Source organism: Rosa rugosa, chromosome 1 (assembly GCF_958449725.1).
Source record: "Rosa rugosa chromosome 1, drRosRugo1.1, whole genome shotgun sequence".
NCBI classification, from domain to species: domain Eukaryota; kingdom Viridiplantae; phylum Streptophyta; class Magnoliopsida; order Rosales; family Rosaceae; genus Rosa; species Rosa rugosa.
Window position 1 is genome coordinate 5,686,297 of NC_084820.1, and position 12,511 is coordinate 5,698,807.

Consider the following 12,511-nt stretch of genomic DNA (forward strand, 5'->3'; position numbering starts at 1 on the left):
GGGAATGTCGGGTTTGGAGGCTAATGATATTTATCTTAGTGCTTGTTCACCAGTCTTTGCCAGTGCCCTTCCACTTCTCAACAATTTCAAATCAGAATTTTAGTAACCGAGACTAGATAGATCATGGATATTACAACCCTCAGTTAAAAAAGAGAGAATTAGGAACCAAGGATTAAACATCTGGAACTTGAATGTTTGAAACCTACTACTGGGGAGTAAATGAAAGTCATATAGTTAGAGATACATATACTGGAGTTATATTGCTCCCAAAAGTAGTGCTGATGCTCAGTACTCAACAGAGCCTGGTTTCAAACTTGAGACTGATGCCCATGCTGAATAGCTCCTGGCACAATAGCTTGGCCCCATATGGCACATTCACCCTCACAATGTCATCAGCAGAGTCGCAGACCCGGCAATAGGGACCCCTGATTTTGCGGCCACCAGTGACCTTCCGCTCTATCACATTAGCTGCATTCTGGCATTTCTGGCAAACATTCATCAGGGAGGAGTCACTGAGAGTGAAGAGGCGTTCATGCAAGTTTGCTGATGCTCCATGGGCTATAAGACAGTCGCGCTCCATCTCACCAAACTTGATCCCGCCAAATCGCTTCCTGTCTGCCACTGGCTGCCGGGTGAGAGGGTGAACTGGCCCAGTGTTCCTAAACTTTACTTTGTCTTCAGACATGTGAATCAGACGTTGATAGAATGTTGGGCCCATGAATATCAGTTGGCGAACCATTTCACCAGTTCGACCATTGTATACTCTCTCATTTCCCCATCTTGAAAATCCAGCTCTGTCAAAGATGGCAAATATTACATGAATCACTCTACTCATTTAAAGGGGCGGTTCAATAACTAAATGTTTTTTTTTTAACACAACAGCAATCTAGTAGGTAGCCATGTAAATTCCATTTGAAAAGGAATGGATAACTGAAAATGGAAGAGCCAAAACTACACAAGGTTTCACGGCACAAACATACAAACATAGTCAATAAAAACACAGTACAGAAGAATTTTAAGATTCTTTTTACTAGTTTTATAAGAAATTTGGGGAGAGGGGGAACCGTACTCTCTTTTATAGTGGCAAACATGTAAGCTCTCAGCAACATTGCCTATAGATCTAACAAATGTCTTATCACAGCATATAATATATGGCTCAACTCAACTACTCTCAAACCCAAGTAAATTTCTCAGTTTACTGTAACCCAGTGACAAATGCAAGACCCCTGAATTCTCTGAACTCTACTTCCTAATAGAGTTGTAGTCTTGGAGTCAGATGTAGTTCAGAGTATTCAGACCCCTTTGGTAAAGTCAAACGTAAATAAAGTAGAGGTAGCATACAAGTCATATGAATAGAATGACATAGTTACCTATGAAGCTGGTCTGTGATGTCATCAACAGAGAGAGTAGAGAAAGGGGTCGCGTATCTCTTTGAACCACCACAGGCAATCCCCTTCCCTAAAGCAGCCTCTAGGAGTTGACCGGGAGTTTGTCTTGAAGGAAACGCATGTGGATTAATTACAATATCTGGAACTATCCCTTGTATTGTGAAAGGGAAATTCTCTTGAGACTCCAAAAAACCTAGGACACCCTTTTGCCCATGCATGCTTGAGAACTTGTCTCCAAGAGAAGGAGAACGAACCTAAAACAAAAAAAATTACAAAATGTTATTAGTTGATGGCAATTAGTCCTTAAAGTAAATAGGGAAAGCAATAGGCATGCCCTAATACATATTATTCGATGTTGGAATTTTTGCAGACGGCCAGCAGATGTGCAGGCATTTTGCTGACATCTTCCACACATATAAATAGGGTGTACCCAAAATACACAACCTTGAAATGCGTTTGAGGATGTGGAGGCATCCAAACAAATGTTCATGCACGTATTAAAGTACATAATTATAATTATGGTAAACATACCTGTCTTAACGATACAACAGCAAAATTCTTGCCATCGTCATTAGAGGAAAGCACAACCTTCTGCACCATTCCCCTTTCAGTATGCTTCAATTTGATGCTATGATCAGTACCAGATTCACTGCACCTCCCAATAATAATATCCCCATTCTGCAGATTTGCACCAACACAGGGGAATCCATCATCATCAAGGCTGTCAACACGTCCAAATTTACTCTGGATTTTGCCAAAATTTACACACTCATCTGGTTTTCGTCTTTTTTCCAATGAGAGCTTGTTTTCAACTTCAGCCTTGTAACTCCTTATGTGCTCAGATCGGAACATACCACGTTCTAGTGATGCCCGGTTCATTACTATTGAATCTTCTTGGTTATATCCGAGGTGCACGTTGACTGCAACAATTGCATTCTGGCCATTGAAGTACTCAGGCTTTGGCATGATACCGTTATGTCCCACCGGGTATCCTGGTTTTCCAAGGGAATCAGATATCATTGTACGAAAGAGCGGCCTCTGGGGGTAGTGTAAGTTGTGAGACAAAGTATCCACTCTGAGGTTAGGATTTGTAGTAGAAAAACCAATGGCCTGCTGAGAGTGCTTCTGAGACTGGTACAGCACCCTCCTTGCATGATCATGATTTGCAAAGGGAATGATACCACAGCTTAAACCCAACAAAAACGACATGTCCAGCTCACAGTGTGTGTACTTGACAACTGAGTTTCCCTGTTCTTCCATAAACAGATACTTAATGGCCCATGCTGTACGGCAATCCTCTTCTTCTTCCGGGCCAATGAGCTCAATTATTCCCTTGTCAAGAAAATCTTTGAAGGTAAGTTTTTCTCCTTTTGCTGCTTTAATCTTCTTCAAATTCTGGACTACCAAGAGAGGACGTAGAATCCTTCCAGCATCAGAAAATATGCGCACTTCTCCTTGGGGTTCATCTCTTTTGATTTCCACCTATAACAATATCATTACCAATGCTTTATTTTTCAAAAAGACTGAAACATCCTTCTTTAATACACATGCCACTTGCTTATTAGCAAAGAAAAATCATTGTTCAAATAGCAGGTGAATCAAAACTTTGTGCAATACTTAAAAAGATAGATAATCACACAAAAGCAAGATACATGAGATCATTAATCCCTAGTCAAAATTATAGGAGTATCAAAAAGGTAGGAATAGATTACCCCCAGTACTCAAAACACATTTGTCATTTGATAGCTTCTTGAGAATCAAATCAGATAACTTATGATGTATATACCCTTGAATGTTCAGGAAAAGAGAAAAGAGAAAAGAGAAAAGCTTTAGGAAAAGAGGAAAACGTATGCCCCTAAAGCCATGTCCCTAAGCCAGTAAAATCAGAAGTCATTTTTTATACATCACTATCCAATTAATCTGCCTAAACTGGAGCGCAATCAAGTCATGGCAATTGTACCAAAACCACAACAATGTAAAATCTGAACAAGAGAAAAACCTCGTGTGGCAACTTTTTCCCGCGTCGCAATGTCCTTAGTTTCATGACAAAACCATGGGAATCTACACAAACGCCAGCCCAGTCACCATTCAGAAAAACTTTATGCTTCCCATCCAGTGAAGTAGAAGTATCATCTACCAACTCCTCCATGCCACATCGGAACAATTTGGGCATTATGGGCTCCAATATGTTTGTACTTACAAGAGCAGTGGTAGCCAAATTTTTTACAAGTCCACAGTTCTCACCATCTGGGGTTGAGAGAAAGCAAACCTTACCCCAGTGAGAAGGATGCCTGCATCGACAAGCTTCTATTAACCACAATTACAATGTACAAAATATCTAAAGAGGAAATAAAAAAAAAAAGAACTGAATTACTAAAAATTAAAACAGCCAAGACTAAAACATGCAGGTAGCTTAGGTGGTTTATATTTAGATTCCTAGCCACAACCAAAACAACAAAATACAATTTTGTTCACAATATAGAAATGGCAGCTCAATAAACCAATGAAACCAAAATCAATTTCTTTTGCAAGCCCAGACAAACATCAAAAGAAAAAGGATATAACCCTTTACTAGCTGACTCCATCCCTATTATAAATAGCAGTCACCTTCACATCCATTCTTAGAGCATGCACTTCAATAACAGAATGACAAGATATAACAGTAGCAGACTTCATTCCAAATTACAGTAACTTTCAAATCTATTCTTACAGCAAACTTGTCAATAACAAAACGGCAACAAAATACAGGAGAAAGCTTCATTCCAGTTGCAGCAAGTTAAAAGGTACTTACGGATATCTGGCATCTCCAGCCTTGCCAGTGTATTGAACTTGCTGGCGTGTCTTCCTCATATCAATCATTGTCTGCAGTGGATTTGCTCGCCCAACATTTGCGACCACACCTGATATCCTCTCCATCCTCTTGAAAGGATGACACCATGCTCCAGTAGAGAATGCTCTGGAAACACCACTGGTAACTATAGATGCATCTAGATAGTGCTCCACCGGGCGGACAACACGATCACCACATAGATCTCTCTGCAGAGCCTTTGCCATGCGCCTCCGTGCATGTGAAATATGTGCCTTCAGCTCTCGTTCTAGAAGCTCACCTGCTAACTCCAACCTCTTGTTTCTAAAATCATCCCTATTATCGCATTTCCTTCGGCCACTGAAGGTCTGTAAAAGACACTTCACCATATACCCTAGAAACCGAGCCTTCTGCTTCATGCCTCTCAGATTAGGAAACAGATACATGCTAATGCAGTCCTCAATGCTTTCCCCAGGTGGAAACGTCGTATTCTTTATCGCTACTTCAACATGTCTCAGAGCATTCTTCCCCCTACGAAAGTCATCTTTTCTCTCGTCAGCATCACGAATTGAGGCAAACAGTATGTTTGAAATGCTTGCATCTTCTTTGCCATAATCAATAAGATCGATAACTTCTTTGTCTGAACTAACCCCAAGGGCGAAAAACCAAATCCAAACAGGGATTTCTGTTGACATAAAGTATACTGACAGGACTTTCTCCACTCCTTCAACATTTTCAAGTTTCGAAATCCCGGATAATCTAATTATGAGCCTATGCCGCTTGACCTCTGACCTATATGCTACTGTGAGACCCTGATTATTTGTAATCAGAAGTCTCTTCAAACAGCTCTGTTCTTGAGCGATAAACGTCTGCAATATACATTCCACAGATGTCACCAAATCATGCATAAGAAGAAATTAAACCTTAGAGCCCAAGGCTGAATATTTTCAACACATCCGATAACCAGGAACAAGTGAAAAACTAGAAAGCAATAAATCTCACATTGTACACCCAGATTATCAAGGGAAAAAAATAACTGATTTTGCAATTAAAATAGGAATTATACACAGGAAAGAGATCAAAGTAGTTCCGAGCTCACCTTCTCTGCACCCTTGATTATAAAGTAGCCTCCCTGGTCAAACTCACAGTCACCTTTCTCGACTTCCTTCATCCAACACAAGTCAGACTTCACCATTACAGGAACCCGACCAATTATGATGTCCCTGCTGTCAGTACTCACAGTCTGCTTGTCCAGATATTGCTCTCTTCCAGTTTTAAACTTGTCACTTTTGACAAGATTTTGAGTATATACCTGGTACATCAGAGATATCCATACTATTAAGTTCTAAAATATAAACAAATCTTTTCAGATTATTATGCGGAAAATGACACCTCATCATAGACAATATTATTTATGTGTGTGAGCATACACAAGCATATCATAAATCAAACTAGGACATAGCGGCCTATAACTTTTTCTATACTGTTCTCAATACATGTCAAATAACATTATGCCAAATGCATATGTAAATTAAAACTAAGTACCCTGGCTACATAATTAGACCATCTATAGCACAAGGAAAAACTGCAGAAATCACCTAATCTGATAAGATCAAGTAAAATTTCATCATGCATTTAATGAAACTAGTTGTTAAACTTATTTACCTGGACCGTAATATTGACTTTCATCCTGGCTGAGTATGTCATGTTCTGAAGCCTAGCATGTCTGGGTAACATATTATACTCCTTATCATTGTCAGAACCTCCCCAAAAACAGGGTCGGTTAAGGGTGACCTTCCCAAATTTGACAGATGCAAATCGCCACTCAGCATCTCCCTTCTTTGATGGGTCATACCCAGGCTCAACTACAATCTCACCGAAAGAATCAAAGACCCTTTGTATGCCATTTTTAACGAAGTCATTGTATGAGTTTATCTGGTGACTGAGAAGGCCATACTCCTTGAAGAATGACACTGACGCCTCCTTACAGAAATCCTTGAGAAACACTTCTCCCAGATCATGAATGCTAGTCGAATCATCAACTTCATCATCCTCAAAATCCATGTCATCAATATCCATGTCCTCAATATCCCCATTGGAAAAGCCCTTTCCCTTGCTACTCATACCTATATCTCCGTTGGCATCCGGTGACGCTCCCATTGGATTCAGTATCTGTCTACAGCACAAGAAGATGAACAATGCATATAATATCAGTTTAGCAAACAAATTACCAGCCAAAATGTGCGAATTGATTGCAGAGATACAAATGGAAAGCAAAACAGGAATAACTTTTAAAAACTCCCCAACAAAGCAGCACATTGTTCAATAAGAATGTAGAGAAAACGACCAAAGCATAAAGAAGCTTCTCCTCAAGACTACACGATACAAAATAAAGTGTAATCTCCGAAAATCACAGTATACATGTTAAATATAAAGAAATTGAATCTCCACATCCTCTTCTGTAAATACACTTCAAACAATCCCCTATTTCAGGGTCAAACCAGTGAAAAATCTCATCCAAGCTAGCAACCCTCTTCACAACATGAAACCCCTCCACCAAATTTTTTAACCAAACTTTCAAACATAAATTTCCACTTTTTATCTTCAAACAACTGTACTCTCAGTAAAAAACACACATGAAGAATACAAGAAAACGAAGAAACAATACACTCAAAAGACATGCATAACAGATAAAGAGGTAAAAATCCTTTCTTTCTGTAAAACAAATCAAAAAGCACCTATTTGAGAGTCAACCCAGTAACAAAAGCCCCATCCAAGCACAACAAACTCTTGAGAAACAAAACCCCTACAAAAAGATCAAAACTTTAAACCCAGAAATTTCCAATTTCGATCATCAACCAACTACGCTAAAACCCTAACAGGTAAACAAAGAGAGAAACAATATATATATACATAAACACATGCAACACAGCTATAGGGTGAGCTTGACCAGAGAGCCTGGGTAGAACCCTAAACCCCTGATCGTCAAAAGGTTGGGTTTTGAGATGAAAGGTGTTACCTTTAGGGTTTTTACGAACAATGCAGGTGAAATTCCCCGACTTTTCAACTCGGTGGCTCTCAATTTGCAGAGAAAATGAGTCTCTGCTCACTCCTGGGTGTGTGTAAACGAGAGAGAAGAGTCTATTGGAGCCAATGTCATGAGACTCCTCTCAACACTGAGCAGGCACCAATGGCATAGACAGTTAGGAATTATTATTTCGGATGTTATTTCCACTCCTAGTTTGTCATTTTACACTCTCAAAAAATAATAAAGTATTAATTTTGAAAGTGAGGAATTAGTACATTTTCTATCACAGTGGAGTGGAAATAGAGGAAAATGTTTGTTCTTATCATTTTATTGAGATTCCTTCAAGTTTGGATTAATATAAAGTATTAATTTTGAAAGTGAAGAATTAGGAAATGTGGAACTATCACAGTGGAGTGGAAATAGAAGAAAATGTTTGTTCTTTTTTTTTTTTTTTGAAACGGAAAATGTTTGTTCTTATCATTCCTTCAAGTAAGCCCCACAAGTTTGGTGTATTATGGTCACAGCCCATTTCTTAACAGAAAATGTCACAGGGCCAAGCCCTTTCATCTTAATGTTTGTGCCATTCGAATAGCAAATGGGGATGTAGCTCAAATGGTAGAGCGCCCGCTTTGCATGCGGGAGGTACAGGGTTCGATCCCCTGCATCTCCATATTTTTCTGGTTCTGGGTTTTTTTAATTTTAATTTTAATTTTTATAATGTATAATGTTTTTTTGTTTTTCATTTGAGAGAAAATTTTGTTTGTGGATTTCAATCAAAACAAGTAAAGTTGACATCTCAAATGCATAGGCATCAAACAGCTTTAGCACAAGAATAAATCATGTTAAAGTGCTCAAATGCCACTTGTTGACTCATATATAGCAGAAGGTCACAACTTCGCAAATGCGTTTAAAGATGATGATCCCTATTCCCTCCCATCTCACAACTTAGCATGAGAGATTTCGACTCGAGGGTCAGGTGACGCTGATTTTTTGAACTTAAGTATAAACCGCCTCGGCACCCTTCTGAACTACTGCTCCTCCCCACAATGTGTTATCATAGATAACAACGCCACCAATCTTCACCAGCTTCATCATCAGCTCATGGTAATTTCAATAGTTACCTCTGTCAGCATCAACAAAAAGCAAAGTCGAAATCACCCACATTCTTTGGCTGCCACACAAGAAACTGGTTTAGAATGATTCGAGAGTATCAAGAAACTAGGAAATAAATATCATCCCAACATAAAATATTTACTATATATATATTGATGCTTACTTCTCCCAAGAGAGTATCAAGAAATGGCAGTCTGTGAAGCGGATTTGATATCAATGATTCTAGATCAGATTTGATATCAATGATTCTTAATATTTAACGTATAACAGCGGATTTGATAGAATACGTTCACTTCACAAATCAGCTGTTGTAAGCTCAATAATATATCAAATATTCTAAATATTGATGTATATTTGAGCTTATAACAGCTGATATATGTAGTTAAATACGTTTACACTTGTATATATATTGAGAATAAACTGTCCCTTCCCAAGGTATGTTATCATAGATAACTATCCCATGCCACAGATCTCAACCAATGCCCATTTGCCTTTTGTGGTATTCCAATAGTTCATGAAGAAGAAGAAGAAGAACCAATTTCACAGACTTGAAATTTATATTAATCACTTATTCAACATTGAGTAGTTTCAATAAGAAAAACTAGGTGCAGTTACAAACTAATTACAATCTCAAATAACTAAAGACAGAGACAATATAGAACATCCAACATTAGTACTCTCTCAAGTGCTCAACTATTGAAGCTATAAACCTGCACTTATTCACTCATAGAAGATGAAAGAAACCTAGCAAATGCGTCTGCAGATGATGATCCCATCACCTATAGAAGCATGAGATCGATATTTCGACACGAGGGTCAGCAGAAAACTAACTTGTTAAACTCAACCGCATGGCGCCTCAACTCCCTTTTGTTTTCTGGAACAACCTCTTCAGGCTTAGCCACTGTCCCTCCCCACAGTGTGTTATCATATACAACAATCCCTCCAATCTTCACCAGCTTCATCAGTCTCTCATGATAATTCCAATAATTTCCTTTATCAGCGTCAACAAACGCAAAGTCAAAATCAGCCTCATTCTTTGGCTCCCCCAAGAGATTGTCAAGAACAGGCAGAGCTGGGGATTCAATGTAGTCGATTTTGTGTTCCACTCCGGCTTTTCGTATGATTGGGAGGCCTGTTTCGTATGTTGTGCGATCTCTATCTATGGCCATGATCTGCATCCATCATCAAAAAATCCATTCCTTTATTATTAATTTGCTAATTGATGAACAATATATAGGATTATCACACATGCATGTATTAATAAATGAATAGATATAAAGAGCTAGATAGCCACCTTGCCATCATGAGGAATTGCGAGAGCGGTAAGGAGAAGAGAGTAGCCAGTAAAAACTCCAACTTCAATTGTCTTCTTTGCATTCCCAAGTTTCAAGAGCATGGCCATTAACTGACCTGCATCAGGTTAAGTACCAAAGTAAGCACTTCATATGTAAAAAATTGGTCAGACTAGGGCTTAGTTTGGGATTGTTGTGCTGTGAGAAGAAGCACTTCCGAAGTTGCTGTGAGATGAAGCACTTCCGAACTTGCTGTGAGAGGAAGTAGCTGAGGTGTTTGGTAAACTGTTTTTAAAAGTACTGTGAGAGTGAAAAGCAATTTCTAGTTGTTTGGTAAGTTGAAGACAAAAGTGCTTTAGCTGAGTATAATTACCAAAATGGTCATACGTGCTACGGTATGCTACTAAAATACATAATTTTATTTTTTGATTATATAACCATACCAAATAAAAAATTTCTCATGTATTATCCTTGTATCTTTGCTTGGACTAAATAAAATATTTACTTTAAACCCTTCAATATGCATATTATGTTTTTTTTTTTTTTTTTTGGATTTGGAACCCAGCCTAACTGGGAGACTCAGCCCCACGCCCGGTTTATTTATTGAAATTAAATAAGTCAAGATTAATTTCCCGACCATAGTTCAACGGGAACCATTAAATTCACTTGAAATTTGCAACTAAATGCTAATTAAGTAGTGCAATTGTATTTCTTAACATCTCCATTTCTTGTCTTCCCGAACCATCTCCTTCATGTTTATTATCCTCCCTGAACAATGTCTACATTGGAAAAGGATCCTGCTAGGTAAATTGCCTCCCTGCTTGCCAAGACCTTAGCTGCCATTGGCAAAGGGGCTAACAATTGCACAGCTCTTCCAGCAAGCAAGGAAGCAATCAGAAGTTTTGCAATCAGAAGCAATCAGCTGTATATGGACAATCAGTTAATTACTTGTACAATGGTAAAACTGTAATTAAGGAAACTTACTTGAGGAGTTTTGCAGTAGCTTGCCTCAGCTCCTTGAGTGGCTCTGGTTCTCTTGGGTACACACTAGTACCTCAATTACGTACATAGCCGGGCACTTCCAGAAATGTCTATTAATTAATTATTATTAGGAGGATTAAATTCAGTTTAGTCCCTTGAACTTTAGGGCTAAAATCAGTTTGGTCCCTCTTTCTGAAAATCGATATCGATGGTCCCTATACTCTCAAATGACATCACCCGAGTCCAAAATTTGAGTTTGGCTCCAAAAGTGACGTCAGCTGTTGAGTTTGAGCAGACATAGGGTCCCACAGAAAGGGCAAAATAGACATTTCTAACTTTTTTATCTTTTTTTTTTGTCTATATTTTCTCTCTTTTCTTCCCTCTCTCTCTCTCTCTCTCTCTCTCTCTCTCTAGACCGAGCTCAAAGGCGGCCAATTCGTTCTCCGCGACTCGATCTCCTATCATCCTCTACCCCGCTCTTCCTCTCCTCAACCCCTCTCCTCACCCTTACTGCGACCACTGCTTCAAAATTCCTAAACCCCCAAACCGCCCCCATTTCACTCTGCCAATCCTGCTCCCTCCATGCCTTCTGCAGCCCCAATTGCCTCTCCGCCACCCAATCCTCCTCCCACGCTCAATGGGTCTATCAATCCCTGGCGAAATTACGAAATTACAAGTCCAGTCCAATTCGTTGAAGGAGACATGGCCTTCGATCAAACCCAAACCGTGGCCTTACCCGAGTCATGAAGGCCTTGATCCGATCTGACATTGTGAAGGCCTCGATCTAACCCGACATCTTCACCTTACCGGTCATCGGAATCGACGGCGGAAGTTACGAGGGTTGTCGTGTGTGAAGGCGGACAACGGTGCACGACAATGAAGAAGCTTGGGCTTTGATCGGATTTGTGTCCTAGTTCGACTGGTTGTGGCGATATGAGATGGTAGCCGGATTTTGCATTGCCTGGTAATGAAACTGAACCCCATTTGGCTTTAATTCTGCTTCTTCTTTTTTGGCAAAATGTTTTGTTTTGTCGAGACTGAGATTATGTAAACTGGGTGTGTTAGCGTTTTCGCCGATAAGGTTGGATGATGAGGAGTGGTTCTACTTCAGTAGACCAGATTACAAGTCCGGCAAAAAACAGGGCCAAGCCAACTGGGCCACCGAGAGAGGGATTTGGAAGATTACTGCGAAAGAGTGTGATATCAGAGCTTGGGGGTCCAAGGCCGTGATAGGGAGGAAGAGGATTTTGACTTTCCATATTGGGAAAGTTCGGGGTGGGCAGAAGACCAATTTGGGGATTCATGAGTATTACATACCTAAAACTCTGCTTCCTTATGCTGTTAGGCAGGTGATCACTCTGTGACATTTTCTTTTCTTTGTAATATGATATCAATGTTGTGTTTAGATGTGGAAATTGAGTGATTCAGTTACGGGAATTGATAAGACTTCTTTGAGGATGGTTGGTTTTTGATGGGTTCAGAGGAAGAAGAAGAAGAAGGAAAGGGAATTGGAGGTTTGGAAGAAGACGAAGGCATCTTTTTTTTTAAATCATTTTATTGTGAAAATATCCGTTTTGCCTTTCTTGGGGGTTGAAAAAACTGAAAAGTGGGGCCCTATGTCGGCTCCAACTCAGCAGCTGACGTCACTTTTGGAGCCAAACTCAAATTTTGGATTTGGGTGATGTCATTTGAGAGTAGGCCTCATCATTTAGCCCTTCGACCCTAAATCCGCCCGGCCCGTAGGGCCGAAGCCCTACCTGGCCCTTACATTAGGGCGGGCCGGCCCTACCCTTTCTCAAATAGGGTAGGGTTAGGGTCATGCAAATGAAGCCCGGCCCTACCCTACGGCCCGGCCCAATTAAGCCCGTAAGGGCCAAGCCCGGCCCGGCCCTAAAAGCCCTAC

General features: G+C 39.9%; 2 protein-coding genes and 1 non-coding gene across 5 annotated transcripts; 1 reads left to right on the top strand and 2 right to left on the bottom strand.

The window, feature by feature from the left end:
- Nucleotides 1-97: 97 nt before the first annotated feature.
- On the bottom strand, nucleotides 98-7,403 carry LOC133712561 (DNA-directed RNA polymerases IV and V subunit 2-like). 3 transcript variants are annotated; one of them, XM_062138677.1, is made up of 9 exons: nucleotides 7,214-7,403; nucleotides 6,933-7,000; nucleotides 5,860-6,370; nucleotides 5,294-5,506; nucleotides 4,180-5,063; nucleotides 3,388-3,679; nucleotides 1,920-2,870; nucleotides 1,371-1,642; nucleotides 98-794 (listed from the first exon to the last, which is right to left on the bottom strand). In XM_062138677.1, the coding sequence occupies exons 3-9, from the start codon at nucleotides 6,352-6,354 to the stop codon at nucleotides 293-295; spliced, it is 3,609 nt and encodes a 1,202-aa protein (XP_061994661.1). In that variant the 5' UTR covers nucleotides 6,355-6,370; nucleotides 6,933-7,000; nucleotides 7,214-7,403; the 3' UTR covers nucleotides 98-292. The 3 variants fall into 3 exon arrangements, with proteins under 3 accessions (XP_061994661.1, XP_061994657.1, XP_061994651.1); XM_062138673.1 differs by lacking the exon at nucleotides 6,933-7,000 and having other exon boundaries at nucleotides 5,860-6,366; nucleotides 7,214-7,402; XM_062138667.1 differs by lacking the exon at nucleotides 6,933-7,000 and having other exon boundaries at nucleotides 7,214-7,402.
- A 416-nt stretch (nucleotides 7,404-7,819) lies between these two features.
- Nucleotides 7,820-7,892, top strand: TRNAA-UGC (transfer RNA alanine (anticodon UGC)). The gene has a single exon. It is a non-coding gene; the product is annotated as a tRNA-Ala (tRNA).
- A 1,258-nt stretch (nucleotides 7,893-9,150) lies between these two features.
- On the bottom strand, nucleotides 9,151-9,768 carry LOC133727170 (probable caffeoyl-CoA O-methyltransferase At4g26220). The gene is made up of 2 exons (XM_062154794.1): nucleotides 9,630-9,768; nucleotides 9,151-9,507 (listed from the first exon to the last, which is right to left on the bottom strand). Exons 1-2 carry the CDS (start codon nucleotides 9,735-9,737, stop codon nucleotides 9,151-9,153), a joined length of 465 nt encoding a protein of 154 aa, XP_062010778.1. The 5' UTR covers nucleotides 9,738-9,768.
- Between the last annotated feature and the right edge of the window lie 2,743 nt (nucleotides 9,769-12,511).